Genomic DNA, 25,782 nt, shown 5'->3' on the forward strand with positions numbered 1-25,782 from the left:
AGAGGAAACTGCGGCCCAGAGATGTTAAACAAGTTGCTTGAGATCACACAGCTAAGAGTAGCCAGGCTCAATGGTGAGCCCCAGCAACCTTTCTCTGCAAATCCTGTGTTCTCAGTCACATGGCCACTTTATATCTGTTCTCACAAGTCAAGGTTGTCTAGCCTTGGGAAGACCCCTTCCCATTTAACACTCCCTAAGATTAAAATAGAAATAAAACACCAGGCCCCGGAGACTTACAGCTGCTCATCCAGAAGATGACTGGGGATGGAAGCCCAGGTGGGGGGTTGCACTGGAGTGTCAAGGGGGCACCTTCTTGAACCACGACGGGGTCTAGGTTTTCCTTGGGCCACAGCGGGGATTCTGGGGAGAAACAAAGGAGCATTCTATGAGGGTGATGGCTGGGCTGGGGCACGGAGCAGGGTTAGAAGGTGGCAGCAAGGAGGGCAAAGAGAAGAGGAAATGGGAGAACAAAGAAGGCCCGAGAGAGGGACAGGGTCTGTGTGTCCAAGTGAGGGGTGGCCTGGAGAGGCAGGAGAGGCCTTTCCTCAGACTGAATGAACACACATCTTTCAAGGCTCTTCTTCCCTGACTGGTGCCAGGAGGGGTCAGTGAGGTTGTTCCACAATGGTTTGGAAACTTCCTTTCCAAGGAACCTTTTTGAGTTGGGGGAGGTGCACCCCTGCCCAGAGGCCAGGCACGCAGATCCCCCAGGTAGCTGCAGGCCAAGGGTGGGCGGCCCTTCTGGAATGACCCTCCACACCCTGCCCTCCACCGACGCAGCAGCGGGGCATCCTGGGCCTGGCCCACGCACTCACTGGACACCTGCAGGCGAATCCGATTGGACAGGGCCGTGCCGAATTTGTTGCGGGCAAAGCACTGGTATTCCCCCTCATACTCCTCGGGCCGCCCGCCACTGCGGAAGTCGATCACCAGGGTCCCAGACCGCCTCCTCATCGACACCCGGGGGTCCTTGGCGATGTTGAAGAACTTGCTGTTGCGCGTCCAGTGGAAGCTGCGGACGATGCGGGGTTGGGGGGAGTATAGGGTCAGGGACAACCAAGAGTAGGAGGGAGGGCTCTGGGCTCCCAGCTCTAGGCCAGAATCTCAGGGCCCTAGACTGGGACTCGGGCCGTAACCATTCCTCCAGACCAGTGGGTCCCAGCCTGGCTGCGCAGCAGGACCTTCTCAGACACCTGATAAAATGCTGGGTCCTGGGTCCCACCCAGGTGAGTCTCTGAGGGGGTCCCTGAAAGTAGCTGTGCCACCCAACCGAGGCTGGGAGTCATGACTGCCAGTGAGAGATACCAAGCGGCTGTGGGGGACTGTGCTCTTCGGAAGAGTAGGCAGCAATTCTGGTTTTTTAAAATCCAGAGTCAGCGGCTATTCCCACCGCTAAGCATTCTCAACCTCCAACTAGGAACCCCAAACCAAATTCCTATTCCACCGGCCCCAACACATCAGGGAGCCGGCCCTGCTCCGCCTGTGTCATTATTTGATAACCCACTCTAAATCAGAGTGAAACGGCCCCGGGTTATTTGTGTGCTGCTCAGCGGATGTAGATTGTAAATGGCGGCTGTGCGGTCGCTCAGCGGATGTAGATTATAAAATGGCGGCTGTACATTACAACCCCAGAGGAGCAGTTTTAAAGTACAAAGTAGCCTTAATAAAACTGAGCCCTAGCATGAAGAGACTAGAACATCCTCTGTTTCTCTGGGGGGGCGGACATATGTCTGCCCAGGACACAGCCTAAAAGAAGCAGGGACAACAGCAGCTTCTTGGAATCCCAGTCACTGCCCTGCAAAGGGCTGTGGGAGAAAGACCAACTCTGAGAAGCGAGGTCAAGATACCCTGCCGGAGACTCCTGCTTCTTCATGGGCAAGAGACGCCCTGCTTGCTTCTGGGATCGCAGCTTTAGGCCAGCCCACGGGCACACCCACGGAGGGAGGCAGAAGCAGGGTGCCAACCCCTTGAGGCCCTGCCCACCTCACGTCTCCTGCTGACAGACACACACTACATGAGGGCCTGTCAGGTCTGGGTACAAGTCCGCCATGAGGATGCTGGAAGCTCCAGCCTGTGGCCGCTGCTTTGAAGAGGGTGGGCGTTCCCATCCCCAGTGCTTATCACTTGGTAGAAGTTATCCCTGGTCTGGGGTGTCAGAGGCCTGGGGTTAAGTACTTGACATCTCTGTGCCTCCATTTCACTTCCTCTCCACAAGGACACGGGTCCTTCCCTGAAGGGCAGTGAGGTGGGCGAACAGTGTGAGGAACAACATTTAACAGAGCCTGCCATAGGAGGCTTGCAATTCATGTCTGCTGATATCTCATATGATCTTGTGTGTGTTAGTTCAGTCGTGCTGACTCTTTGCGACCCCATGGATTGTAGCTCAGCAGGCTCCTCTGTCCATGAAATTCTCCAGGCAAGAATACTGGAGTGGGCTGCCATTTCCTTCTCCAGGGGATTTTCCTGACCCAGGGATCGAACCTGGGTCTCCTGCATTGCAGGTAGATGTTTTACCATCTGAGCTACCAGGGAAAGTGAAAGTGAAGTCGCTCAGTCGTGTCAGACTCTTTGCGACCCCATGGACTGTAGTCTACCAGGCTTCTCTGTCCATGGGATTTTCCAGGCAAGAATACTGGAGTGGGTTGCCATTTCCAGGGAAGCCCATCATTAAATCTTGATATGCACATACATAAGCAGAGACGAACTCAGGATGGAAGATTCAAGTTAGCGCAAAGAGGAACTTCCTGTAAGCTAAGCATCAGGTGGATGCTGGAAACATAAAGCAGTGGGAAGAATGTTATATTCAAAGTCAGAAAACTTCGTATCTAGTCCTGGCTTTTTGGTATGAACTGAAGCCAGTTAAGTTTTCTGGCCCCCAGATTCCTCATCAACTACATTTCCTAGTTATCCAAACTGTACCTTGTGTCTAGTAGGTGCCTAGTGGACACTTTATGAATGGATTTCTCAGCTGCTTCAAACTATCATCAGGCTCAGGGGGAAGGGGGCAGTTTCAATGCCCTTTTTGCAGGTCCTGTTCCCTCCACCCAGCTTGGATTTACCTGCTGTGCACTCACCTGGGGGCAGGGTTCCCCTTGGCTTCACACTCAATCAAGATGTTGTCACGGGGATCCACAATGTGGTCCTTCACTGACTGCTTGGTGATGGTCGGGGGCTGGGACACTGCAAGAGCACACACAGTGAGCAGTCAGGGCTGTGGGGACCTGCCCTTGGGGAACGGCTGAAATTAAGAGCCTCAGGAGTCACCCAGACAACCAGGCCAGCAGCGGTGAGCAGTGCCCCGTTCTAGAGACCCAACTGCTTAAACAGGGCTGCAAGAAAGGGCATGGTGTGTCAAGGACTAAGTATAAGAAGAACCCCTTTACGTTCTCATCTTTATGAGAAACTGAAGGCCAGGCTTTTGGTTTACTCATTCTTATCTTCTAATGCTTAGTACAATGTCTAGTGTACAACAGTTCTTGATGAATGTTCATTGAATGAATAAAGGAACCCAAAGCAGCTCGATTTCCAGAACCTAGTTGCCATGATGGTTCTGAGCCCTGTAGGATCAATAGTTGGCCAAACTGTGGTGAGGCTGAAAGCCACTTTAGTCCCCGGAGGCCTTCCCAGGGGCTTGTCTGCAGCCAAAGAGCCAGCTCCAGCCCCAAGCTCTGAAGTCCTCCACGACACTGCCATGCCAGCCACTGGAGGAAAGGGGGGCAGCGGTCCTTCCAGAAGCTGCTAGTACCACCTCTTGGCCTTCTCCCATCCCTTCTTACTGCCCGCCACCTCCCAGAGGCACAAGCACAGACAGGCACCCCGGGGACTTACGCTCATTCTGAATGCTTGCTGTTAGTTCCCGATGGGTTAGCATTGTGAGGGGAGAAAAGAAGACAACAGTTATCAGTTATCGGCCATGACTGTCACCCAGGTGGCCTCAGGCCCCGGCCTGCAGGGGGAGGGGGAAGAGGGTTGGGGAGGCCAGTGTCGGCTCTCCTCCAGCTTCAGAGCTCTGTGGGAGAGCCAAGCCGGGGTGGGGACAGACCCAGCGACGCTTCATGGAGAAGGCGACGCCTCCCCCAGGGGACCAGACTGCACAGCTGAGCAAATGACCAGCTGCTGACCAAATGATTTCCAGGGAAATCTGCACGTCAGAACTGGCAATGCTGCTCAAAAGAGGCTGGGGTCTGAGGATGCCACTCGTCATCGCCTGATGCCTGAGAGGAAAGCAAGCTCCTTAGCCAAGGGTGCGAGGGTGGGGCTGGAGGCCCGTGGAAGGGGTGGAGCTGAACCACTGCTGCGGGGTGAAGCCCAAGGGCCAGTCAGGTCCACAGCCTCATTGCTCCCTCTTCACCTTCTTCTTCACACCTGAAAGCATCTTCCCACTGTCTCCTCCTCTGCCATCCTTTGGAAAACTCGCGGGAAGGATGAATTATTGTCATCTGCTCATGGCAGAAGTACTCTGTTCTATGGAAATCCTGCTTCTGAACAACTGTGGAGATGAAGCAGAACCCACCACTCCTTTCTGTGCTTTTTACAAGGAGGGTAAAGGTGGCATGGATGTGCCTCTGTTCATGCACAGGAGTGTTGGGGTGTGGGCCTTTCACACTTTAATCAGCATGAGAATCCCCTGTGGGGGTTGTCAGGTAAAAACTTGGGCTCTGACTAAGTAGGTCTGGGTGGGTCTGAGCGTCTGCGTTTCTGACAAGCAGCCAGGTGACTCTCGTGCCTGTGGTTTGCAGGCCACACGGTGAACAGCAAGGTTTTAGAGGGTTTACTCTTTGTGCGGAGAAGGGTTTGGTGAAAATTTCTCTGCAGAGAAGAGAACACATGTCGCTGTAACTTTCTAAGATGTCTTTTCCTCACAGTTACATCACTATATATATTACATGATTACATTACTGTAGGCCACTCTTATTTCAGGCTGGTGGAGAGGTCAGCCACTGCTGGTGTGGTGAGCTGATCTTTTCCAAGTGAGCGCTCCCTGGGGGAAGGCTGAGCCACGATGACCTCAAAACTTTCTGACTTGATCAGTGAGATGTGCAAGAGGAGATTAGAAGCTCTGAGGGGGGCAGCCTGGAGAGGGCAGAGTTAAGACAGGACCAAAGACACAGGAGGAGCCACAGGGGAGGGAAGACCGAGAGGGGAGGTGGGGGGAGCAGGGACGAGGGCCTGCTACACACTGCCAAGAAGTGAAAATCTGGACAACAAAGCTCATGAAAAGGTCCAAAGGCATTCTTTCAGTGGGCTGGCGGTGTGTGGCCTGTCCACGGATTAAAAAGAAATTTTATCTGCTTTAACATGTGCCTGGGGCGACCTTGGCAAGAAACAGAAAAGGAAAGACAAGCCGAGGGGAACAGCAGAAATCTTGGTTTCTGAACACAGGCTCTAGAGAGCTCACCACTGCGGCATGTTCAACCATCTATGACTCTCCTGCTAGGACCCAAGAAAAGTAACTCTGCAAAGCCGGGGGCACTGGGCAGGGAGGGAGGGGGAAGGGCCATGGTCAGGAGCAGCAGGGCTGACCCCTGACCCACCCCCCCCTGGCTACCAGCCCGGGCCCCTGGTTACTCCATCTCAGGACACATCTGACGTCTTTTGGGTTCTCAAATCCAGTTGAGGGTGCTGCCTCACCCCGGATGGGAAGCCTAACACAGGGTCTGCTTTGCCCATGTGGGTTTCAAGTCTCTTTTACACATAGGCCAGTTCAATGGAGACAGCCTGAGATGTTGCTGAGGGAGTGTCCGGTTCTTGAAAGGGAAGTCGACTCAGTTAAGGTCCCACAGGAAGTCTGGGGCAATGTATTACAGCAAGGAGAATCAACTCTCCCACTGCTGGTCAGGAGCTCGTTTCTCATATCCATTCTCGGCTGGAGAGGTGAGCCAGCCAGCGGGGGCCCTGGCACTCTGCTCCCCTTGACATTCTGGACAGAGCGTGGGGGAGTGGAGGCTCTCTGCATCCTGCCCCCAGCCTCACGCTGACATCTGGCCAGGGGCCTCTTAAGAAGCTACTTGCCTAAAGAGGTAATGGCACCTGCAGCCGCCACGTGCGGCCAAGGGATTTATCACAGGGACACGGTCAGCCAGAGGACATGCCGCCATAGCGGGAAGACAGCAAGGACAGCCTGCCCAGGGACAGGGTGCCCGTCACCACCTAGGCCTGTGCACACCCCGCCCCTCTCTCCTATGGGACCTGCTGGGTGGCGATGCTCTTTCACTTCCAAGCGGGAGGAAAAGTCCTCCCATGGGCTCTGCAGGGAGCGAGACAGACGCCCGCTCAGTCTGCAGGGTTTCTGTATTCATGAACCCCTTTCCTTTCCGTGGCTCTGACAGTCCCTGGCACCCCCGCCCCATGGAGGATGGAGTCAGTGTGCATGCGCACTGTCGAGGCCACCACAGCCTCACGCCCTGGCACGACAGTGAGGAGGGAGCGTCGCTCCTACCCCGCTGCCCTCCTCCATGGGTCCCTAGGGGAAAAATGCCAAGTTCCTTGATGCAGGGAGGGAGATGGAGGGGCAAGCTGCCAGCAGACTCACTTTTCTGGCAAAATCACTCTGATGGATGGGGCAAAAGCAACCCTTTGCTTTTTCCAAAGGTCACGCTGTTCTGCCTGGGTGGGGGGTGTGCATGTGACTCTGTTGGCAGAGCAGCGGGAGTGGGAAGCCTCATGTTCAGTGAAGGATTGTGCTGTGGCCTGGGCTCTGCTCTAGGACACCTGCTGCGCCCAAGCTCCCCGAGGCCCAGATGATGCCCCCCAAAGGGGAAGTGAGCAGAGGACACTCCGGGCAGCCTGTGGCTTGAGCCCCTCCACACCCCCAGCCAACATACAGAGAAAGCTGAGGGTGTTCCCACTGCCTACAGTGAGCAAAGCTGCGTGAACACAGGGGTGTGGGTGCCTTTCCTGCCTTTTGCAACAACACGGATGGACCCTGAGGTCAACGCTAAGAGAAATTAGTCAGACAGAGAGGGACAGATACTGTGTGTTCTCACTTACATGTAGAATCTAAAAAAAATCCAAATCAAAGGAACAGAGTAGGATGGCGGCTGCCAGGGGCTGGGGTGGGGGAAGCAGGGAGACGCAGGTCGAGGGGCACAACTTCCAACTACGAGATGGGTGAATTCTGGGGATCTTGTGTATAGCATAGCGACCACTGATAACTGTGCTATATGGGGCTTCTCTGGTGGCTCAGAGGGTAAAGCGTCCGCCTGGAATGCGGGAGACCCCGGTTCGATCCCTGAATTGGGAAGATCCCCTGGAGAAGGAAATGGCAACCCACTCCAGTACTCTTGCCTGGAGAATCCCATGGAGGGAGGAGTGTGGTAGGCTACAGTCCATGGGGTTGCAAAGAGTCAGATACGACTGAGCAACTTCACTTTTCTTAGATACTTACAAGCTGGTACAGGAGATCTTAGAAGTTACCAGCACACACCCACAAAGGTAACTTTTTTTCTGAGTTCTGCACCATAAATAAACATTTTTATGTCAGTAATATGTCAATAAAGCTGGGGCTGGGAAAGCCTGACCTTTCCCCAGCCCCTTCCACTGGGTGAGATGGAAGGACCGGCTCAGATCGTCTGGGAGGCATCTACCCTGCTGGGCCCGGGGGCAGGGTAAACCCTGACTGATGAGCGCCTCTTCCCAGGGCACCTGGGTGCCCTCTGAAGGGCCTGCCTCACTCTCGTCTTGCATTCGTCTTTCGCAGACTCAGGCTGGAGGTGGCCACGGCCACTGTGCCTGCAGCAACCAGGGAGGCGCAGGCGGCAGCGGGAGCTTCCTGTTGACACGGCCGGGGACAATGGGAGTGGCTCTGCAGAAGGCCTTCCTCGTTAAGAAAGACACCATGGTCACGTCCTGGCCCTGCCTGGGTGAGCTGGAGAAAACAGCTTCATTTCTCTGCCTCTCAGAGTCGGCCAAGGATGACACCGACTTCATGGATGGGCTGTGAGTCACCGGAGATGTGCCTGGAGAGCTCTGAGCTCTGTCAGGCACGAGGCAGCTACTATTCCAGGCAGACCCAAGATGAGCTGAAGAGGGCAGGCTAACAGAGGCGGGGTGTGGCACGTGGTCCAGAATGGGGGGCCAAGGGTCCCAGTGAACACTCAGGAAGACGTCCTCCAGGCCCTCCTCGGGGGCCTGGCAGCTCTGCCCCACGGCTGGTGCTCTGCAGAGACTGGCTGTGGGGTCCTGCCCACGGCCCCTGAGCTTTAGGATCCAGATTCCTAAGACAGACGTCAAAGCCCTCGGGTCACAGGTTCACCCTGCAGGAACCCCTCGCCCACTCGCCCCGTGGATCAGAGAGGCAGACAAGTAAGCAAGAAGTGGCAGAAGGGAAACGAGCCTTCACCGCTTCCTGCGTAACCCAGTTTCCTCCTCAGCCCCGCTCTCCAGGGAGGTGGCCTTACCACGCTCCTTATTAGACTGTCTGCCTGGGGCCGTTAATCAGAAACCATCCCTGAGCCAGTAGTGCAGACGGTCTCCGTGGGAACAGTCTCCTTCACAACCGCCCTCTCCCTCCCTCCCTAAGGGTGTGCGCGCATGCACACACGCGCACACACACACATGCACACACACGCACATGCGCGCGCGCACACACACACGTACACAGGTTGGGGCCATCAGGAGGGCCATAGGGGCCCTGGCCATCTTGTTCTGGGTCCAATTACAGTTTCTCCTGGCCTTCTACACCCAGAAGTACCCCCTCCTTTGGGCAGCTGTTACTGGTGAAGTGTAGGCGGGAGGTAGCAGGAAGCTGAAGTACTTGTAACTTTTCTCTAAGCTGTGCTAGCTCCAGGCCCCAGAGGCTGGCTCTGGAGAGCTCAGTGGGGACTTCTTTGAGGCTGTATCACTCTCCCACCCCTCCCCAGACACCTGTTGCCTGGAGAGAGTCCAGGTCAACACTGGCATCACATAGGTCCCATCTATTCCTCGAAGCAGGAACAGGGGACAGAGGTGGTGTGTCCATATCATAGCTCTGGGCTGCCCAGAATTCCTGGCAGAAGAGTCAGAATTGTAGCAAAGGTGGCACCCATCTCAATACAGGGCCAAGGATCACGGCTGCCAGTCAACGGGCCACTTACAAATGTAACACCAGATATGGCTGGTGGAGACACGGCTGCCAGATCAGCATTTTCATCTTGACTTTATGATCTTGATGGCCAAATAATGTCCCACCATAGGAAGCAGATGCCATGGATTTCACTTTTCAACTTTGCCATGGGAAAGTTGAAAACAAACAGAAGGAGTTCGTGCTGGATTTTCCCAGTGACACTATAATGGGGTTCTTTATTTTAATGGCTCACTTAGCCACAGTCTTTTGCAAAAGTCACCCCCTTCACAACTCTCCCCAGGCCATCTGTCCTCAGCACTTCAGCCAAGAGGACCTGGCTATGAGAAAGGCAAACCAGGGCTGTCCACTGTGCTTGGCCCCTAGAAACTCTGCTCTGATAGGTTCGTCAAGATCACAGAGGGATGAGGGAGGGGTGTGGAGGGAAGGACTCCCCAGTGACGCTCGGGCTTCCAGACTCTCAGCAGGCTCCGGGCAGCGACCAGCACAGCCCCGGCCCTGAGAGATGGCCTGGCGACTCCAGGTCCCAGGTTCCCAAGCATGAGCTCGCCCAGGTTGATCCTCTGGAGGAAAACCCAGCTCTGAATCCAGAAGCCACTGCTTCTGCTGTCCCCGCCTTCTCTGAACGGTCCTCACTCTCCCCGCCCCTCCCCGCTCCCCCGACTCCTCTGCCCCCAGTCAGCAGATTCCAAGTGGACAGGAGACTCACGGTCCATGGGAATCTCGATGGCCCCACTGAGGCTGAGCGCGCAGAGGAGGATGGCTGTGCAGGCCCAGGGCGGCGGTGGCCCGGCCATCCTGAGCACCGGGCCTCGCGCCCCGTGCCCCAGCCCGCGAGGTCTCGCTGCCTCCAGTCGCTGGAACTGATCCTCCCGGACGGAGTTCAGCTGCGGAAAAAAATATGATGCCAAGTGAGTGTTCCCTGAACTCCTGGTCCACTCTAGCAATCCGACAGAGCCTTGAGGATTCAGGGTCCCCTTGATTACAGACCTACATTCTAATACAGAGTTTTTTTTAACCTTGTACTATCGGCTTTTGGGACCTGACAATTCTTTGCGTGGGGACTGTCTTGGGTATTGTAGGGTGCTGAGCAGCACCCCTGGCCTCTGCCCACGAGACGCCAGGAAGGCCCACTCCTGCCCTCAACTGAAGATGTCTGCAGAATCGCCAACCATCCCCTGGAGGGAGGGCAAACCACCCCCAGCTGAGAACCAGTTTTCTAGAAGAAAAGACAACTCTACATAGAATAGTCGTGAAAACAGACACTGGCTCTCAGGCCCAGCACCTGGAAGGTGTCATGCGCTGTTAGGTGCTCAGTCGTGTCCGACTCTCTGCGACCCCATGGACTGTAGCCTGCCAGGCTCCTCCGTCCATGGAATTCCCCAGGCATGGGGATCCCCAGGGTTGCCATGCCCTCCTCCAGGAGTTCTTCCCAACCCAGGACTGAACTCGGGCCTCCTGTATTACAGACAGATTCTTTACCGTCGGAGCCACCAGGGAAGCCCCATGCACTGCGCCTGTAGGAAACACACCTATCTCACAGCCTTTCTGACCCACGTGTGATGAGGGGGCCTGAGGCTGAGTGTGTCCGGGTTAGCGGCATAGAGACACGATCACAACGCTGTCCTTTGACCCGGAGACGGGGAGAGCGAAGGAGGCAGTGGTGCGGGGCAGTGGTTGGGTTAAGTGGAAACTTGGTTGCCCGGGAGAGTTTGTAAATGAATGATTTCTGCAGATACTTTGTGCAGCTAACTATTTGGCAGTGGTCCCTGACGCTGTCCCTTTAGGGATAATGGCAGTGCGGATATGACAGCCCAGGACAGAAGGCTCCAGAGAGTTGGGAGAAAAAGCAACATTCATGACAGCATGATGCTCACACCCTCAAGCACAAGCCATCGTTCCAGGGCTGACAGGGGTAAGGGCTAAAAATGCCTGTCCAAGGCGCCTGGGATGGCCCTGGAGAGAAAAATCCTCCCCCTGGTCCTGAGAGAGAAGAGCAACAGTGGCCTACAGCTGAGTCTCAAACACCAACTTTTAAACTGCCTGAGGCTCTGCAACACGGAGTCTTAAAAAGTGGTCCAGTTTGCTGTTCTATCATGGGGCCAAACAAATCACAGAGGACAATGGAAGCAGTTTCCCCACAATTCCTCTGGCTTTTCTGGATGAGTAGTCTCCTAGCAAATGGACACACTGTTTAAAACAATTTGGCAGCAATGTGAAGCCTTGATATCACCCACACACTCCTGCAAGCTCCTATGTATCCTGACTGAGGGAGCAGGTGATCCCTTGTGCCTGAATGTGGGCAAACCAACGGAAGCTGATACCAGTTCCTAACCTCATGTGTATTTCTGGACTCCTTTCCTTGTCTGCTGTCTCCTTTCCCACTGCTTCTTCCTTGGTGTTGGCCATCATTGTTTACATCATTTACTGCAACAGCTTTCTAAGTGGTCTCTCCCCACTTCTGCTCTTTCCCCTGATTCATTCTCCACCTATAACCAGAGCACTTCTCAAAGCAAATCAGTTCAGTTCAGTCGTTTAGTTGTGTCTGACTCTTTGTGACCCCGTGGACTGCAGCACACCAGGCCTCCCTGTCCACCACCAACTCCAGCCTACTCAAGCCCATGTCCATTGAGTCGGTGATGCCATCCAACCATTTCATGCTCTGTCGTCCCCTTCTCCTCCTGCCTCCAATCTTTCCCAGCATCAGGGTCTTTTCCAATGAGTCAGTTCTTCACATCAGGTGGCCAAAGTATTAGAGCTTCAGCTTCAGCATCAGTCCTTCCAATGAATATTCAGGACTGATTTCCTTTAGGATGGACTGGTTGGATCTCCTTGCAGTCCAAGGGGCTCTCAAGAGTCTTCTCCAACACCCCAGTTCAAAAGCATCAATCCTTCAGTGCTCAGCTTTCTTTATAGTCCAACTCTCACATCCATACATGACTACTGGAAAAACCATAGCTTTGACTAGACGGACCTTTTGTTGGCAAAGTAATGTCTCTGCTTTTTAATATCCTGTCTAAGTTTGTCATAGCTTTTCTTCCAAGGAGCAAGCGTGTTTTAATTTCATGGCTGCAGTCACCATCTGCAGTGATTTTGGAGCCCAAGAAAATAAAGTCTGTCGCTGTTTCCATTGTTTTCCCATCTATTTGCTATGAAGTGATGGGACTGGATGCCATGATCTTACTGCAAATGCAAATACAGATATGGTATCCCCCAGTCAAACTCATTAACTCACTGCTGCCCCAAAATTGAAGCTGAAATCCATGACCTGGCTGGAAGCCCTGTGTGATGCAGCCTCAACTGCAAGACCATTTCTTACCCTCCCCTTGCGTTCTGCATTCCAGCCAACATGGGTAGGCTACCAGGTCTCATAGCACATAGAGCTCTACTGTGCTGACTTCTGCACAGATTGACTTCTGTCTGGAGCACTTTCTGCATCTGCCCTCTCTCATTAGGGTGTGCCAAGTATGACACATGTGCCCCCTTGTCTGTGCTCCTGAACACCACTCCCCTGTTACAGCACTTGTCACTATGAATTCATTCCAAAAGTCACTCCTCTGTACTCTCATAAAAAGGAAGGTACTGAACGGGAAGGTGCCTCTTCTTGTTTATTCCTAGAGTATAGCATAATGGCTAAAACATAGCAGACGCTCAGAACCATGTGATAGATGGATGCAAAATGAGCAGATGAATGCCTGAATAAAACAAACCACTTGGTTCACATGTTTTAGACCTCGTGTTTCCCCATGAAACCGCCAGGCGGCGCAGGAGGGCACATGCTTTGGACCTGGGAACTGTGAAGGCTTTCAATCAGCGGGGGACAAGGTTCCCTCCCTACACAGGCGCTGCTCTCTGGCCAGGGAACCATTCAGCTGTGAGTGAGTTAAGAAAGAAGAAAAGCTCCCAAGGGAGCTTTTTTTTGGCCTGAAAACCTCACAGGAGGTCTCTGCTTCTTCCTCTTCTCTAAGATGACCCTTACACTGTCTCAAAAAGAGTCTGCGATTGCCCCTCCGTGGTTCCTCACCTCCAAAGACTAGACTCAGGTTGTCCATCTGAAACCTTAGTGCTGAGGGAACCAGCAGAGGCTCAGCATTCCTTCCAGGAGGACGGTGGGGATGACTCCAGTTTTGGCTCTGAGACCACCATGTTTTGTTCAGGAGCCGCCAAGTGGTAGGAAGTGATGGGAAAGAGAAGGGTATCTTTTTCTGGGAATCTTGATATAAACAGGAAGCCAGAAGCTATTCATTAACTAGATACATATTAGCAGGAAGAGAGGCCAATTATCTGCAGTGTCTTTACCCACAATTTAAAAAACACAGTAGGAAAAGAACAGAGAAATAATCTCATTTAGCTACTTGACAATTCTCTTTCCCTTTTCCCTTGGAATCCAACTTTTCCGATAAAATCTTTAAAGAGGAAGATAATTTAAAGATTATTTAGCTTTATGGAATCGCCTTACTTCTCAGATGAGGAAAACAAGAGCCTAGAAAGGGGAAGTGATGTCCTCAATGTCACCTCATACACGGCTTTGTGGCAAAACTAAGAAAAGAACCCAGGTCTCATGACTGGTAGCCCAGGATTTTTCTATCAAATTTCCCTGTCTCTCCATATGTATGACAATTACCAAGCAAAGTTGCAATTTAAAAAAGAAATGTATAGTTTGGCAGTATCTAAAAAATTAAACATAAAATTACCATATGACCCCATATTTCTGCTCTGAAGTATATGCCCTAAAGAATTAAAATCAGGGACATGAACAAGTACATGCATGCTGCATGCTAAGTTGCTTCCGTCGTGTCCGACTCTTTGTGACCCCACAGACTGTAGCCCTCCAGTCTCCTCTGTCCATGGGATTCTCCAGGCAAGAATACTGAAGTGGAATGCCACGACCTCCTCCAGGGGATCTTCCTGAGCCAGGGATCAAATACCACATCTCCTGCAGCACTTGCACTGCAGGCAGATTCTTTACCACTGAGCCACCAGGGAAGCCCCAAACAAGTACATGTACACACATGTTCACAGCAGCATCATTCGCAATAGCCAAGGGGTTGAACCAGCCCAAATGTCCATCAAGAGATAAATGAATAAACAATTGCTGGTTATAGGTGGGAGAAGCAGACCAGCCGGGGCGGGGCTCACGGGTGGAACTGTCAGGGCCCTTCAAGGGGAATGCCACTAACTACGGAGCATCCCGTTGAGGAATAAGGAAAGCCGCATATCCTTGAAAGGGCAGATGAAGGCTGCAGAAGGGGGTGGTGATGACTGTCTTGGAAAGGTGGAGGAGGGTGTGGAATTTTTCTGGTTAGCTTCATGGGGGCAAAAAAAGGATCAAATGAGAAGAAATTCCAGAGAGGCAGCTGCTTCTCTGAGATGCAGAGAAGAATAATCTAATAAATATAGCCATCATACAAAACCATCCATGAAAATGAAACACCACCCACACAAGCTACCACTATGATACATTTGAACAATCCTTTTATATTGAATTAAATAGGTAAGAGGTGAACTATACGGATATAAAATACATTAAAGGGAGGTCTACTGCAGGGGGAGAGAGTAAGGAAAAGAACAACAATAAATAAAACCAAAAGAGAAATCTTGTATGAATTGAGGTATACTATGAACTAGGGACTATGATTAATTCAAGTCTTGTATATCTGAGATCCCCACACCCAAACCCACTGTGTGAAAAGTAAATAAACGAAAGAGAAGAAGAAAAGAGAATAGAGTCACCCAAACATGAAGTGTTCTGCATGTGACACTGTTTTTCATAAAGAATGCAATGGCATTTGGTCAGGTGTGTTCCTGCCCCCGTGGGAAGGCATCTGGACACTCATCAGGATCACCTGGGCACCACTGTAAACACACAAACCCCTGCACCCTCAAACTTCTAGGCATGGACCAAATCAAGCCTGCAGATGAGAAAAGCCTTTTCCAATGTGAAGGCCTTTAGAACCATTGTCATTTTACATGAGGATGCTTCACATACTTGGGCAACCTTCCTGAAGGTAAGGCCTTTATATCTGCAAGCCCTGTGGGAGATACGAATTCAAAATATCTAAGAAAGGGCCTAGGGAAGTACATGTGAGTTGAGTGATGATCAGCCACTGGTGGGGACACCTGGAAATGACAGCCACTTTTGGCCAAGTTCAAGAGCAGTGGCCATGCAGAAAGACCACCTGGGTTTGAAGCTGCTCCCTGCTTACAAGGTGGGGATCGGGGCAAGTAATGAACCTTCAGGTCTTGGCATTTCTGATCTGAAAACTGCAGATAATAGGAGCACCTGTTTTACAGGGCTGCAATTGTGACTTCATACCCAAATCCTATACAAAGCACTTAAAGCTTGGGGCAAAAGCTCAAGAAATGTTAGCTGCTGCTACCCAGCAGGCTTTGAACTACCTCCAGGACACGACCAGCAACAACCCCAAGGAGCAATGCTACTTATTCAGCCACAGTCACTTTCTGCTTTTCTGTTTTTCCTTTTTTGTGGGTCCTGGTTTGCTTTCCTTCCCCAGACTGGGGGGCCCCTGGTGTTGATTCCTCAAGCTGTCCCCGGCAGATGGATGAGAGGACTGCAAGCTGCTGCAGTCGGGAGCTCCCCACATTCTTACAGCCCCATTCTGAGCAGGCTGTATTGGTGGTCACAACACATCTGAAGTGACGGGGAGAAAAGACAGGCTGTGCTGAGACACAGCCCACTTGGCAGCTCCACACCCCTGGCAGCAGAATCCGCCATGGACTTCTGGGCAGCAGTCAGCCAGTCATTCGATCACTCACCAGACCTGGGTTCAGAGAACGAATAGGGACAAGAGACGGACACGGGGACAGGGGACCAGCTCTACTGTCACAGAGCTTTCAGCGTTCCAGTGGGGAAGTCAGGAAATAAACATGGAACGTCAGTAACAACAAAGTGAGGCACCGGTAAGCGCAAAGAAGAAAACACAGTCTGACCTGCACACGATGTTTACAGCTGCCTTTTCCATAATTGCCAAAACTGGAAGCAACCAAACTGTCTTTCAGTAGGTGAGTGGGTAAATCAACTGTAGTCCGTCCAGACAAATGGAATATATTTTAACACTAAAAAAGAAATGAGCTATTAAGACATGAAAAGACATGGAGGAAACAAAGGCATATTAGCAAATGAAAGAAGCCAATCTGAAAAAGCTATATACTGTATGATTCCATAGTTAACTACGGGACATTCTGGAAAAGGTGAAACTGTGGAGACGATAAAAAGTTCAGACAATAAAAAGATGTGGAGAGGAGGAGTGATAAACAGGTGGAGCACGGAGGATTTTTAGGGCAATGAAACTACTCTTACGATACTCTAATAGTTTCATCATAATTTCTCAAAATCCACAGAATGCACACCACCAGGAGCGAGTCCCACTGTAAACTATGAACTTTGGGTGATAATGATATGTCAGCGTAGCCTCATCAACTGTAATGAAGGTGCCGCTTTGGTGGGAATGATGATGACAGGGGTGACTGTGCATGTGTAGAGGCAGGAGGCAAAAGGGAAATCTCTGTACCTTCTGCTATTTTGCTGTGAATTTAAAAGTGCTCTATTAAAAAAAAAAAAAAAAAAGAGGAAACCACAGTAGGGTGATGTGATAAAAGGAAGTGAACAGCCAAGGAAGGCCTCTGTGAAAAGGTATCATTTGACCAAGATCTAAACAGCAAGAAGGAGTCAATATTGTAAAGATGGGTCATAAAAACATTCCAGGCAGGGAGAAGTGTCTGTGCAAAGGCCCTGTGGCAAGAAGCAGACGGGGACACGCAAGGAAGTGAAAGAAACCAGTCTAGCTGGAGTCTGGAGGGCATGTGTGGAACAGAACAAGTCAAGAGTCAGAGATGGAGACGAGATATACTCCCAGAGGGCTGAAGGCCAAAGGAAGGAGCTAAATTATGTTCCAAGCATCTAAGGAAGCTATTGCAGGGTTCTAAGTGGTGGACTGACCCGATGAGATTTGCTTGTAAAGACTACTCTGGCTTCTGTGTGGAAGACAGAACGTAGATGGAAGAAAAGTGGAAGCAAGGAGGCCATGCGGAAAGTACTGTGGCCTCTGGGGCGAGGCCAGCTCCTCGGCTTCCAAACCCAGAAACGTCACCATTCAGCGAAACCACCCAATGCAACCAGCCTCATGGCCATCCTGGGGTTTCACACAAAGTATCCCAAGTGGTGAGGGTGGAGCTGAAAGAGTTCTTGAGTCTCCTAGTGCTGGGTTTTTGTGTTGGGTCCAGAGGAGCAGGGTGGGTTCTCTGGAAGTGCCTCGGGCCTTCTCCACGGGGTGGGGGGGGAGTGGCTAGCGGCTTTACAGTCCTTATTGTACCTTGGGCTTTTGCACACAAGGTTTATTTGAGAAAAGGATTCTGGGTTAGTAAAACAATGAACTGAAAACCCCTGTGCTGCTGAAGACATGTCTAACTTCCCAAATGCTGAAACCCTGTGCCTGGTGGCAAGCACACGTGGGTGTCACAGCAAAACGCAGGCGTGAGGAACAGCACATCAGGCTGGGGTTGCAGCACTGGACCAGAAACCATCTGGCTTCCTGGGGCCAGGGCTTCCGCATCGAGGCCTGTGGTGGCTTCTCAGGAGGGCTTCAAGATCCCAACACCCTCGGACAACCCGTGTCCATCCCCAGCCCAGCCCAGACCATCACGTCTCAAGGTGGGCTCTGGAAGCCTTCCCCGATCAGGCCCTTGCCTACCTGCCCAGCCTCATCCCCAGCCCCTCCACTCACCCCAGTTATACTGAATTACTTCTAATTCTCTGAATTGTCCTCATTCACTGACTACAGGCTTTCCAATTTTTTCTTTTTTACCAGTATCTCCAACTCAAGATCAACCAGGGAAAGACAAGTACGTTTCCCAGACCAATCACTTAGGATGGCTGCTTCTACGCAGTCCGCTTCCAGGTGCTCCTGTCAGCGCACACCCAGAGCCTTCCCTTTCTTTCTCTAAAAGCTTGTCCTCTCCCCTCTCTGCCTTTAAGTCTCTGCCAAGGCAAGTGATGGTGGCCAACTCCCCTGCTGTAGTTCACTCTGAATAAAGAGCCGCTGCTTGTGCTCACTTGGCTGGCATTTATTTTCACACCAGCTTTACACAAATCACTCTCTTTTCCTAGTCTGCCTTTTCTGTTCTTTCACCCAACTGTCTGTTATCTTTCAGGTGCAGGTCAGGTGACACCACCTGTGGGAAGCCTCCCTTGGTTTCCCCGGACCACCAAGCCTGGATCCGTTCCTTACCCTCTGTGCTCTCAGAGAATGCTGGGATATACCCGATGTAATGAGTTCTAGGTCCGGGAGTAGAATGTGGTCTTCCAACTACGCAATGAGTTCCTTGAGGATGGGGGACAGTGTCTTATTCAACCCACACAATGTCAAGCACACAGAGAACCTCGTGGACGTTTATTGAATGTTTATCCAGCACCCGTGTTCTCCCCCTCCCATCCACGGTATCTGTATTCATTAGCTAGCACTGCCATTACAAAGTACCACAGACCGGAAACTCACTGTCTCAGAGTTCTGGAAGCTGGCAGTCCAAGATCAGAGTGTCAGCAGGGCTGGTTTCTCGTGAGGGCTCTCTCCTTAGCTTGCAAATGCCTGCCTTCCTGCAGTGTCCTCACATGGCCTTTCCTTTGTGCAAACACACCCCTGGTGCTTCCTCCTCTTCTTATAAGGACACCAGTCCTACTGGATGAGAGCCCACCCTATTGACATCATTCAACGTCAATTGCTTCTTTACAGACCCAATCTCCAAATACAGTTACATGTGGGTTGACCTTCAACATATGAATTTTAAGAGGGGCACAATTCAGTCCAGAGTAGTACAGATATTTTTCTTCAGTGAATTTGTCCCTAAAGTGATCCTACCCAATTCTAGGGTTGGGCTGTGATTAGCATAAAAAAATAGCACTTTCTAACTCTCACCGCTATGGCTGGTTTAGGAATGGACACCTGGATAGCCAGAGGCACTGGGCTTCATGGAGACTTCTGCTAAAAACTCTGGGAAAGACAAGTTTTCCCCTCTCTTGAACGAATGCAGTGAGGGCGTCCCCAACAGGAGAGGGTGGAGCTTCAGGGACAGGCGGTGGGGGTCTCCGAGTGCACTGTGGAGACACTCCAACACTGCAGAAAGCAGAGAAGACACAGTGAGACCCGACCCTTTGCGTCACCGTCTCAGTCACTGAGGGAGCGTTTCCTGAAGAAAGCCCAACTTGGGGACTTTAAATTACATGTGTGTTTATATTAAAAATTCTTCTGAATTTTTAAGCCAGCTGCAGTTGTTTTCTATCACTTGCAACTGAGAGTGCTATCAGAATCAGAAATGCGCCTGGAATATCCGCTGAACCCACACGCTTCCCAAGATCTTCACTCTCTGTATTAAAGAAGCATATCCCCCTCTTCCTGCCTGCCTCAGCCTGGACCCGGCCCCATTCCTCTGCCGGGTCCCTGACCACCAACTCTCTGCTCTCTTGAAGGTTTCCAAACTCTTCTTAACTGGTTCTCTGCCTCAGCAGAGAAACATCTTCAAGTTCTCTCATAATGAAACCAAAAGATCATTCTCTGTATTCCATAGCTCCCTATAGGTACCTAATTTTTTCTTTCTTCTCATGAAAGTTTGTTTTTTTTCCCCAGTAGAGGTCAATGCCTTCTATGTTTGCTGATTTTGTTCCCATTCATTACTCCTCCAACCATACCCAGAACCTCTCCTGTCTGGACCCGCACTGGCCTCCAGATGGCCAGATTCAGGGTTTTCAGTCTTTATCTTGCCAGGCCTCTTGGAGGCAGTAACAAGTGTTAATCACCCCACCCGTCCTGCGTCCTTCAGAACATCCTTTCCTCCTCGTCAGCCTCTGAAACCCCACTCTGGGGGCCCGTTTTCTTTCCGGCCCTTCCAGCCTCCATGGCAGCACTGATCACACCGCTGGATCCTCTTCTTCTGCCTGACGTCCCCAGTGTCTTCACTGGGCCCCTGACCTTCCATCTCTCTTCTGTGTTTGCTGGTGACCTAAGTCACCAAGCCAGACACCTGGAATCACTTACCTCCCGCTTCTTCTCACACCTCACATCCAGGCACCAAGGCCCCTGGACTGTCTCCCTCCGGGTGTTTCTCATTCCCCCTCCCTTCAGCACATTCCCAGTTGCTTACCTCTGATAAACATCATGTCTCATTGCAATAAGCTCCCATCTGGTCTCCTTCCAATCCATTTTCCATGTTGCTATTACAGTGATTTTTCTAAATCCCCACCTGATCATGTCACCGCTCTGCTGAAAACCTTCCCATTTCTCCCCATCGCTCTATGTAAGATCAAATCCAAACTACTGGACATAACATACAAGGCTGTTTAAGATCAGGTTTCTGGAGTCCCCTCCAAGCCCACCCAAACCCTAAACGCTTCCTTGTGCGTTAGTTGCTCAGTTGTGTCTGACTCTTTTGTAGCCCCATGGACTGTAGACCACCAGGTTCCTCTGTCCATGAATTCTCCATGCAAGAATACTGGAGTGGGTAGCCATTCCCTTCTCCAGGGGATCTTCCTGACCCAGAGATCAAGTATGTCACACTGTATTCAACCTCCATACTTTATCAATGCCAGCCCCTGTGCCTGTAAAGGCCTTCCCTCCTTGTCGTGTGATTAATTCCCACTCAGTCTTCAAGACTCACTGCTCAGACATCTTCTGCACAGTAAAGAATTCCTTGTGCCCTTCCATGCCCCCTACCCGCAGCAGAGCTGGGAGTCCCTCTCATCTCCACCATAGCTTAAATCACATCTCTGGGCACTTAGCACACGGGCAAAACTGTATGATTAAACTAAGGGTTGGAGGCCTTTTCTGTAGAAGTCTAGATAATAAGTATTTTAGGCTTCATAAGACAGTTTCTGTCACAAGTGCTGAACTTTACCATTACAAAGTGAGGACCACCATAGACAAGAAGTGAGTGGATGGGTGTGGCTATGTTCTAACGAAACTTTATTTACAAAACAGGCAGTGGACTGGGATTGGCCCAGGGGCTGTCGGTTGCTCACCACTGGCTTAAGCTTTCTCCCATCTTTGTGGAATTCTTGAGGTTCAGACCATGCCCTGCTCATTTTTGAGTCCCCAGTGCCTGGCAGGGTCCCTGGCAGGAAATATTTATGGAAAGGAAGATCCAAGTAAAGGTCTCAGTCCTGCCACTTATCTTTTGTAAACTACTTGTTTTCCAAAGCTTTTTTAAAATCTCATAAATGGAAATAAGTATTCCTGCTTTGTCTGCTGCAGATGGCGGCTGTGAGAATCACATGAATAATGCATCGGAACACGAAGCACGGTGCAAACGGAAGCTGTTTCAACGTTCACGTGACTCCACGGCACAGACCTTTATCGTGTGAGTCTGAACCCAGGAGAGGGCCTATGATCTACCCGCCCGTCGCTCCACCCATCTGGGGGGTGGTGTGGGGCTCAGCCACAGCGCACTCTCTGCCCCACCGCATCCTCAGGCTCTGGGGACACGCCCAGGGGTGAGGTTGCTCAACCATTTCTCCTCTCCCCATCGCTCCTCTCGCCTCGTCCTAGCTTCCAGGCTTCATAGTTGCCCCGGGGCAGGTGTGAAAGAGACTGTGCTAGTGACAGATGAATGGCTTGATGGCCTCTGAGGCCTCCCAGAGACTGGAGGATGTTCTCTGGGTTAGAATCAACAGGGGTAGAAGCTGATGACAGACTGGTAGTGGATGGTGAGGAGGAGGATGGCATCAAGGTTTCTAGGCTGGAAGACCGGATGGGATGACACTCATAGCTGGCATCAAGAATTAAGAAAGGGGAAAAGTCTGGAAGTGACTAGGGCTAGGGAGATCATGAGCTCGGAACCAAATATGCCCGGTTCGAAATGCCCAGGGCTGTGAACTAAACACCTCTGCAGGTAGTCTGAGGCTTTTCTGAATTACTGCCTGCAGAAATGCACAGCAACAGATTATGCTACAGGGCCACGTGCCAGCAGCTAGCTCTTAGAATAAATTAATGAAATGACTAGAATAGTACTACAAGAACCAACTAAGGAATACACTCACACATCACTGCCACAGGGTATTGTGGGGGGAACAGAGAGATAATAAAAGCCCAACCGAGCCAACGCAAAACTCAGCCATCCTGCATCAGATTAAAAAAACAAACACGCAGCAGGGTTTATTACTGAGGCTGCCTGGAAGCAACCTGTCCAGAAATCAGAGAAAGGAGCTGAAACAAAAGAGCAAATAGAAGCCCATCAAAACAAGGAGTGGGGAAGGGCCACGTGTGTGGGGTCTGAAAAGAACTCAGGAGTATCCCAGGCCAGGCCACGGGCTCCCTGAAGACAGGCAGGCAGGCCCTCTTAGGGGAACTCAGGACTAGGACATAAGGAATTTCTTGTCGTTTGTTTCCAGTACCAACCAGGAACAGTTGCAAATGATGTATACATAAATATAAATCCAAGTGGCTCAGGTTATATAAATGTAGAATATATATAACTTGTAATAATCACATTTTCACTCACTTTTCATTTTTCTTTCTTCAAGAATAGAGAAAGAGCTGGTATGTGTCCTCTATTATGTTTGTTTTGGCAGAAAAAAAAGCCGAGGAGCTGACTTAAGAGACAAAAGCTACACTCTGTGCACCACTCAAGCCCTGTGACCTGGCTCCCACCCCAGGCGGCCGCTTCTCCTGCAGGGCCAGCCTGGGCCTCGCACCCCCCGCCCCCCAGACCAGCCAGGTAGTTTCTGGACCTCTGGCCATCTCTGTGAAGGCTGAAGTGCTCCTCCCTTACCTCTCTAAGTGCAAACGCCCCTCCTCGCCGAGGCCCTCAGTGGCAACCCCCCTGCAGCGCAGACCCTACCTTCCCAATGAAAGTGGGCTGCGATTTCCCCGTACCCCCAGCACGCTCTGTTCCAGGGGTCATACATATCCTCCTGCTGGCGAGACTAGTTGTTCCTACACCCATCTCCTGCATCAGACTCTGAACTTCCTGAGTCTGTTTTGTCTCCCTCAGTAGCGAACCAGTACAATAAATATTCGTGGGGTGAGTGAACAGCCATCTTATCAGATACTTCCTCTTATTGCATCCATCCATCCATCAAGAATTAGTGTATTAGAAATTCTTGATTAAATCATATATAATAAAACTGCTGTTACAGCATACACTTGAGTAATAAAAATAATAGCAATAACCTAATAACATCTATTAAGCATCCCATGAAGTAGACAGACCTTGTCCCTGCTCAGCAGACACACTCATCCCTTTTCCCTGAAATCCACCCGTTCTGTCTGATCTCAGTCAGGACCTCCCTGTTTCCTCCCTCCATCCTGCAGACAGACTCTCAGAACTAGGGATTCGGGGGCTGCAGGCACTGACCCCAGAATGGCCATCTCTCCTGTTCCCAGCCTCCCTGCACGCTCATCCCAAGGGTTTCAGCTCAGCTACCCTGATCCTGAGGTCACCTTCTGCAGAGGGTCACCCTGGGCACTGGGGAGGACCCTCCTCCCTGCTCCCCTCCTTCCACGGGTCCACAGCTCCCTTCCATCTCTCACGCCAAGGGAGGAACCAGGCAACAGATGGTGACCTCAGCCCGCGTGCTCCCTCCACTCACAGGCATCTGAAGGCCGGACGGGTTTCCTAGGAAACTCAAATGCCCCGTACTGGTGATTCCCAGCCTCTCCCAAAGAGAGCACCAAGCAGGGAGGAGGAAGACAGAGGGGAAGACGAGACCGATGGGAAGCGGCAGGAGGAGCTCCATGCCTTCCTCCCAAGTTTCCCCAGTGAAGCTAGATGCTTCATATCTCTCCTTCACCCCCAACAAGATGGCCACAGCCTCAGCATCTTCACAAAGTTTCGCTGCCCATGCAATCCTTGCCCCTCTCCCTTTCGGGGTTGTAACCACGCGAACCCTCCTGGGCCCCCGGACTTGACAGCCTAAGAGAGCACTCACCAGCCTGCTTCTTCATCTGCCTCTCCCCTGCCCAGGAGAGGAGACCCGCTTCCTCCCTGCGTGGGGTCCAACCAGTTGTCCTCTAGGATTTTCCAACAGCTAAGGACACCTTGTATGTGGCTGCAAGCCCCCTTCCCCCTCCTCCCTTCTCAGGGCTGGAGGAGGGTGGTCTCCATCTGCTGGGTGGCTGCGTTGCATGCTTGGCTCCCTGGCATTGTCAGAGGGAGGATCCGGGAGGAGAGAGGGGCTGTGTTCAACCACTCAGAGGGCTCCCTTGGTGGCAGGGGCACCGGCAGGTCTGGCCCCGCCTCGCCCTGCCTGAGGTCACGGGGTCTCAGCAGGAGTAGGGGATGGGGAACAACAGTATCAGGTGACCCCGATTCCCACCAGGGGAGGTGGCGGAGGGGGACACCTGGGTTTAGGATTAAGGATTTGGCTGAAAACAACTGTTTCCTGCCCAACACCCAGAACTAATCTATTGGTTGAAACCTGAACCTCTAGGCTATTTATTAACCTGGGAACGAGGGAAGGAGGGGGCAGGAAAGGAGAAAGAGGGAAGAGACCTTCCCCTTGAGGTGCCCACCATGACTTTCCACTGAAGTTCTCATGCTCCCTCCAGGCTGTCGGGCACAGAGCATGGGCAGGCGCCTTGGTGCTCACAAGCCAACAGGCGGCCCTGCCGCACGTGCAGGCTGCGCCCACCACGAACGTGTCCCCCTTCTGGGCAGGAGGTGCCCCCCTCTCTGCGGGGGGCAGAGCCGGCTGGGACACTAAGTCAGCAGAGCTTGGACAGGGCGACCTGCTGCATGGCCCTGCACGGCTGGCTTGTGTGCGTCCACCAGAAATCTTTTAACCTCCTGCTCATAAGGGATCTTTCAGTTCAGTTCAGTTCAGTCGTGCAGTCGTGTCTGACTCTGCGATCCCATGAATCGCAGCACGCCAGGCCTCCCTGTCCATCACCAACTCCCGGAGATTACTCAAACTCATGCCCATCGAGTCGGTGCTGCCATCCAGCCATCTCATCCTCTGTCGTCCCCTTCTCCTCCCACCCCCAATCCCTCCCAGCATCAGGGTCTTTTCTAATGAGTCAACTCTTCCCATCAGGTGGCCAAAGTATTGGAGTTTCAGCTTCAACATCAGTCCTTCCAATGAACACCCAGGACTGATCTCCTTTAGGATGGACTGGTTGGATCTCCTTGCAGTCCAAGGGACTCTCAAGAGTCTTCTCCAACACCACAGTTCAAAAGCATCAATTTCTTGGTGCTCAGCTTTCTTCACAGTCCAACTCTCACATCCATACATGACCACTGGAAAAACCATAGCCTTGACTAGATGGACCTTTGTTGGCAAAGTAATGTCTCTGCTTTTTAATATGCTATCTAGGTTGGTCATAACTTTCCTTCCAAGGAGTAAGTGTCTTTTAATTTCATGGCTGCAGTCACCATCTGCAGTGATTTTGGAGCCCCCCAAAATAAACTCTGACACTGTTTCCATTGTTTCCCCACCTATTTGCCATGAAGTCATGGGCCAGATGTCATGATCTTAGTTTTCTGAATGTTGAGCTTTAAGCCAACTTTTTCACTCTCCTCTTTCACTTTCATCAAGATGCTTTTTAGTTCCTCTTCACTTTCTGCTATAAGGGTGGTGTCATCTGCCTATCTGAGGTTATTGATATTTCTCCCGGCATTCCTGATTCCAGCTTGTGCTTGTTCCAGCCCAGCGTTTCTCATGATGTACTCTGCATAGAAGTTAAATAAGCAGGTGACAATATACAGCCTTGATGTAC

General features: G+C 51.6%; 1 protein-coding gene across 23 annotated transcripts in view; it reads right to left on the minus strand.

The window, feature by feature from the left end:
• The window catches only part of NFASC (neurofascin), a 199,215-nt gene that overhangs the window by 65,886 nt on the left and 107,547 nt on the right, over positions 1-25,782 (minus strand). For 15 of the 23 annotated variants that reach the window (XM_043485668.1, XM_043485670.1, XM_043485657.1 and 12 more), the window contains 5 exons: positions 9,771-9,948; positions 3,829-3,846; positions 3,075-3,180; positions 816-1,012; positions 238-360 (listed from right to left, as the gene is read on the minus strand). In XM_043485668.1, coding sequence (XP_043341603.1) covers positions 238-360; positions 816-1,012; positions 3,075-3,180; positions 3,829-3,846; positions 9,771-9,948 — 622 coding nt within the window. Of the gene's footprint in view, positions 1-237; positions 361-815; positions 1,013-3,074; positions 3,181-3,828; positions 3,847-9,770; positions 9,949-16,012; positions 16,106-25,782 lie in introns of those variants that run through there. The other 8 variants (XM_043485665.1, XM_043485651.1, XM_043485669.1 and 5 more) reach the window with 2 other exon arrangements.

Source organism: Cervus canadensis, chromosome 13 (assembly GCF_019320065.1).
Source record: "Cervus canadensis isolate Bull #8, Minnesota chromosome 13, ASM1932006v1, whole genome shotgun sequence".
Lineage (NCBI taxonomy): Eukaryota > Metazoa > Chordata > Mammalia > Artiodactyla > Cervidae > Cervus > Cervus canadensis.